We start from the raw sequence: 5,280 nt of genomic DNA on the forward strand, positions 1-5,280 counted from the left end.
TTTATGCCATGTCTTCCAGGACGTCACCACGACTGCAGGGTAACGTTATTGCGAGTCATTTATAGCTACATTGCTTATTATTGGTATAGATTGGTGTTCACTAAACAACCAAGAAAGTGTAAGGCAATGTAATAGTAGGAGGCTATATTCCATTGGCTAGGGCCTAATGTTAGCATTTTGCTCAAGAGATGTGTATCCGAATGCCGCTTGTCTCTCTCTCATCCCTGTTTGCAGGCCTACTTTAACTCTGCACCATCACCATCATCACCTGATTATTGTCAAATGGAGGCTAGAGGTCTTTGGATTTACATGCATTTATTATGACTGCCGTGGATGCAGGGTTGCTGCTAGAACATTTGGGGCCCCCTAGGCTAATACTGGGCCCTTAGAATCGTCCATTGGGGAGTTGACCATCTGCAGTAGGCTAGAACATCACTAAAATACTCAGAGAATCCAGAGAAATCTTTGCAACAAGGGAAATAGCTGAAAAACAGTATTGGATGGCCGTGGTCTTTAGGACCTCAGATGGCACTGCATAAAAAACAGATTTGTTTCTGTAATGAAAATCATATTGTATGGGCTCAGGTAAACCTCTGATAACCATTGTCTATGAGCACAGTTTGATACTCAATTTACATATGCTAGTGTAAACTTAATTATGCAAATGAAGTAATTGTATTTAGACGTGATACAGAAATACCACCGTCTTATCTGGTCCTGAGCTCGTTGAAATGAACTGAGATAAAGGTCCTGTGATGAGATCAATCAACATTTGCATTTCTTTTGGGAAATCATGGACTCCGCTGAGCTAAAGAGGAGAGGGCCTGTCCAACTAATCCCACTCGTTATAGTGCTCACTTCAAAACCCAGGGAGGACCTGGAATATTTCAGGAACACAATGGCAAAATGAATTCTGTACATATTTAAACAGTACGTCTCCATATTTCCCCAGGTGCCAAAATGGCCTGTCTGCAGTCCAGACCTGTCAAATTAGGTGCATCATGGAATGAAAAACATGATTAAGAATACCCCATGTTGAGCAACTGAAATCCAATATCGGGCAGGAATGGGACATTTCATTTCCAAAACTCAAGGGGCAACATGTTGCACTGGCAGTGTCACTTCATCTCACATTTAATGAAAGACCAGTCTCATATTTTTGACAAATCCACACATCCTTTATTGCATTTCAGCAGTTTCACAAACCAGGTCTGTCTCAACGCACGCAGATGTACTCACACTCACACACGCACTCACACACAGAGCTGTGAACAACAGACTTAGAACAGTTTCTATCAGCCCTCCCCTTGAAAACAAAAATCTTTTAAAAGATAAACAAGTGAACTTTGAAACCCCTTAACATATGCAGTAATGACATCACAGAATCCTGTGTCTGCCTGTGGAGCAGTCTGATCACCCAGGTCACGCATAACGCCACAACACAACAAACACACACAAACACGCCACACAACACAACACAACAAACACACACACACACACGCCACAACAGCGGCCCAAGGTGCAGATTGTCAAATATCAACTGAGAGCTGCTTATGTAAAGATGAGATGAATACAAACCTGCCCATGGCCTTTAACAGCACAAACTCTACAGTACACAGACCCAAACCAGCCCCCACCCACCACACATAACCACATAGTATTTGGCCCCATGAAACACGCTACGCCACACACACACACGCATGGTGCTCACGCTACGCCACACACACACGCACGCACGGTGCTCACGCTACGCCACACACACACACACGCACGGTGCTCACGCTACGCTATGCCACACACACACACACGCACGCACGGTGCTCACGCTACGCCACACACACACACGCACGGTGCTCATGTGCACAAACATAAAGGCATAATAGCAAATCTAAAATAGAGTGGAAGGGGCATTAACTGAATAGAGTGGAAGGGGCATTAACTGAGGAGGAGAGAGGAACGTTGACGTCAACTTAACAAGAACAATATTGTCTTACACACACTGAGGAATGTGCAAAGAAATGAAAATAAAGGCCATTACAAGTGAAAACATGACCTAGAGGCTTGCATGTCCCAAAGCAGCAATCGCGAGTCAACAGCAGGAATGTAAGCAGATCAACAGAATGAAACAGAAAAAACCATTCCAATGAGGAAGTGGGGAAAAAAACGGAATAAACGTTTAGGTCCTGGCAAACGTGTGAGCACTGCCGCTGTGCTAGGCCCTTGAGTGGGCTATTTGTTAGCTTAGCTGTGCTAGGCCCTTGAGTGGGCTATTTGTTAGCTTAGCTGTGCTAGGCCCTTGAGTGGGTTATTTGTTAGCTTAGCTGTGCTAGGCCCTTGAGTGGGTTATTTGTTCGCTTAGCTGGGCCTGGCTGCTAAACTGCCTGCTTTGGTCTCAAATGAGCTCTGAAGAGTGTGAGAACTCTCTACTCCTTCTGGCTCAATAAACTGATAGCATTAAGGCTGTGCAGTGCGGGGGCAATGCCCCCATCGAGCCTGCCCCAACCTACTAGTGCCTCCGTCCAAGGAAAAGCTCCCGCTCGAGTCATAAAGCTAACGTCATGGAGGCACTAGTGGGCCAACGTCTCCCTCAGACGTGGTGGAGGCACTCTTGATTACAATTACGCTAAAGTGTTCAGGTGTGAAGTGTGGTGGCAACCTGACTTGGTCTCCTTATGCACTTTCCTCACCAGAAGAATAACAGGGAGTTAGCGTCGGGGAGAGATACAAACGGCTAAAGTCAGCAGTTCACAGCAAAGCCTAATATTACACATGATATATAACAACTTTATAAATATCTTTGGTTATGTCAATGCATAACAATCTTGAAGGGTCAACCAAAATGGATGATAAATAGACAGTCTTCTGATGATAGACAGTCTTCTAATATGTCCACAGCATCAATCAGACCTTTGCCCTCCTTCCACCTTTCCCTCTCCAGCGTTCAAATGCATCGCATGGTGACAGCCATCAGATATGCAACGTTAGGAAATAAGCCCAGAACAGGTGAAACTACACCGGGCACGTCAGGCGAACACTGACTCAAAGCAAAGGAAGATGGCTGCTGATAAATGATTAACACCACAGGCAATATACTGTGGTGGCCAGCACGACCTCTGTCAACAACAAGATTAAAAAGAGGCCTTATGGTATAAAGGGAGCAGGAGGCCCCATCTGGCTTCAGAGACTAACCCTCACAGCGTGTGATCGCGATATGGAGCTCTGAAGAGTACTGCAACATTAGAGAGGATCCTACACGGTACCCTGTGATTGGCATGGACCTTGGAAAGGCACTTACATTTGGCTAAAAAAGAAATAACAACATGAAACACTCAACCTCAACATAGAATAATAATAATAAAACAAAAATATATAAATGTCAAAACAGAATCTTAACAGAATAATGCATGACTGTTCAAACACCACACGCCATGTACTATCTTTAATAACAGAAAAGACGAAATGAGATCAGACTGAACCAGGGTGGAGTTTGAAGAACCTGTAAAGATCGGCTAAATTAACTCCGAGTAAGCCATAGACCGCCTAATAGAGGCAGCCTATGGTTTTGTTTTGCAGGGATAATGAAGTCATGGGGCTCTTGTTTAAAGAGGTTTACCACATACTCCATGAATCGCTTGTTACTTAGCCATGTTCTTGGAATACCGCCTGGGTCTTTGCGGTTAACATTAATATTGCAACTTTGGCACCGAGAACAAACTCAAGATCATCTGAATATCTCATTTATAACCGTGGTTCTCACAGAAAGTGTACAATTTGGTCAACAAATTTCAGTTCATTTCACTAAGGTTCCAATTATCCCACCAGAAGGACAAACTCCAAATCCACATCAACGCGAACTTCTTCAGATGTTACGCAGTCTTGTTCTTTATCTTCACATGGCAGTTTCATCTAACACAGAGAGGGAGATCAGTTGGACAATCACATGAAGCTTGTACAATAACCAGGTGAACAGCAGCATGGAGTGACCACTTAGTCCAAAGAAATGATTACATGGCCTACAACAAAGAGCCTCATTTCTAAGGTTATCTACAAGACAAGGCTGTTGGGATACTTTTTTGTCGTTAAGTTTTTTTTATCAAGGGCTGCCTACCTCCTCAAAGATCTGGACTCGTACACAATGTCATCCTCATCTTCTTCATCGTCGTCGTCATGATTCGCCAGGAGCCCATATTTCTTCTTCCGTTGTGAAACACTAGTTTTTTTCAGCCTAAGAGAAAGACACATCATGGGTCAGGTAGACTGATTATTTACACTATGATGAACATTTATTCTGCATGGGAAAAATGCGGACATGGTACACAAAGGCCTTAGGCTACAGTATGGCATGACAGAAGTTGGAACATGTCTTTCATGAATTCGACACCACTGCTGATTTCTAACCGATTTGTGACTCCAACTTCCCTGAAATGGGATATGAATATCCATATGATATGGATGGCCTGATTTTACTCACCGAACAGCTCTGACGAGGAAATACAGAACTCCAATGATGGTGATTCCGATAAGTACATAGAGAGCTCTTTGGATCATGGAGCTGTCCGTGTCAAAATGCGAAATGCCGTGTTCTACTTTGACGATATGGGACGTGGTGTTGGTGCCCTCGTCTTTGTGCGACCCGTTGGGGGCGACCACACTGTTGTTAATCGTTGGTGGGTTGACGGTCAGTTTGTCGGTCGCAGTTGTGGAGTTGTTGGCGGCGTCTGTAATAGCGAGAGCCAAGAAGAGGGGCACCAGCACGAAAACTACACGAAACGTCATTTTAACTCGCTTCTGAACACAGGAGGTGGACAGAATCGAATGAAAATCGTTTTCTTCTCAAGACAAATTCCTACGGTACTTTCCACGAAATACTGGCTTGTTGTACTCCCACTCGACATCGACACGTCTGTGCTTCCTGAGATTCACTCGTTTACAAAGTTCGGATTCCTGTTCCTGGTTGTTGTGGCTTTTGCAGACGTCACACCGTGCTACCCTCAATACTGGCCGTAGAGAAACACTTTACTTTAGTTCCCATTTTGGGATGTCCAAAAGTGTTGAAACACTTTGACAAGCTAACTTAAAATAAAATGTATCAGCTATGATTCACTGACGAACATGGGTTAATTGAGGCCATAATTAGAAGTGTTGTGGAGGGAGAAATGAAGTAATTGCCTGTTTCCTGTGAATGTGTGACCTATTTGGTTAACTTTCACACACCTTAGACAAAATGGGACAGAGTACTCGACTAGGTGTAAGAGAAAACACACACACAAATGAGACATG

General features: G+C 44.0%; 1 protein-coding gene across 1 annotated transcript; it reads right to left on the minus strand.

Moving 5' to 3' along the window:
* Positions 1 to 3,424: 3,424 nt before the first annotated feature.
* Positions 3,425 to 4,943, minus strand: fam174c (family with sequence similarity 174 member C). The gene is made up of 3 exons (XM_042057234.1): positions 4,472 to 4,943; positions 4,109 to 4,225; positions 3,425 to 3,906 (listed from the first exon to the last, which is right to left on the minus strand). Exons 1-3 carry the CDS (start codon positions 4,774 to 4,776, stop codon positions 3,903 to 3,905), a joined length of 426 nt encoding a protein of 141 aa, XP_041913168.1. The 5' UTR covers positions 4,777 to 4,943; the 3' UTR covers positions 3,425 to 3,902.
* Between the last annotated feature and the right edge of the window lie 337 nt (positions 4,944 to 5,280).

The sequence above is a fragment of the Alosa sapidissima genome, chromosome 12, assembly GCF_018492685.1.
Source record: "Alosa sapidissima isolate fAloSap1 chromosome 12, fAloSap1.pri, whole genome shotgun sequence".
Taxonomy (NCBI): domain Eukaryota; kingdom Metazoa; phylum Chordata; class Actinopteri; order Clupeiformes; family Clupeidae; genus Alosa; species Alosa sapidissima.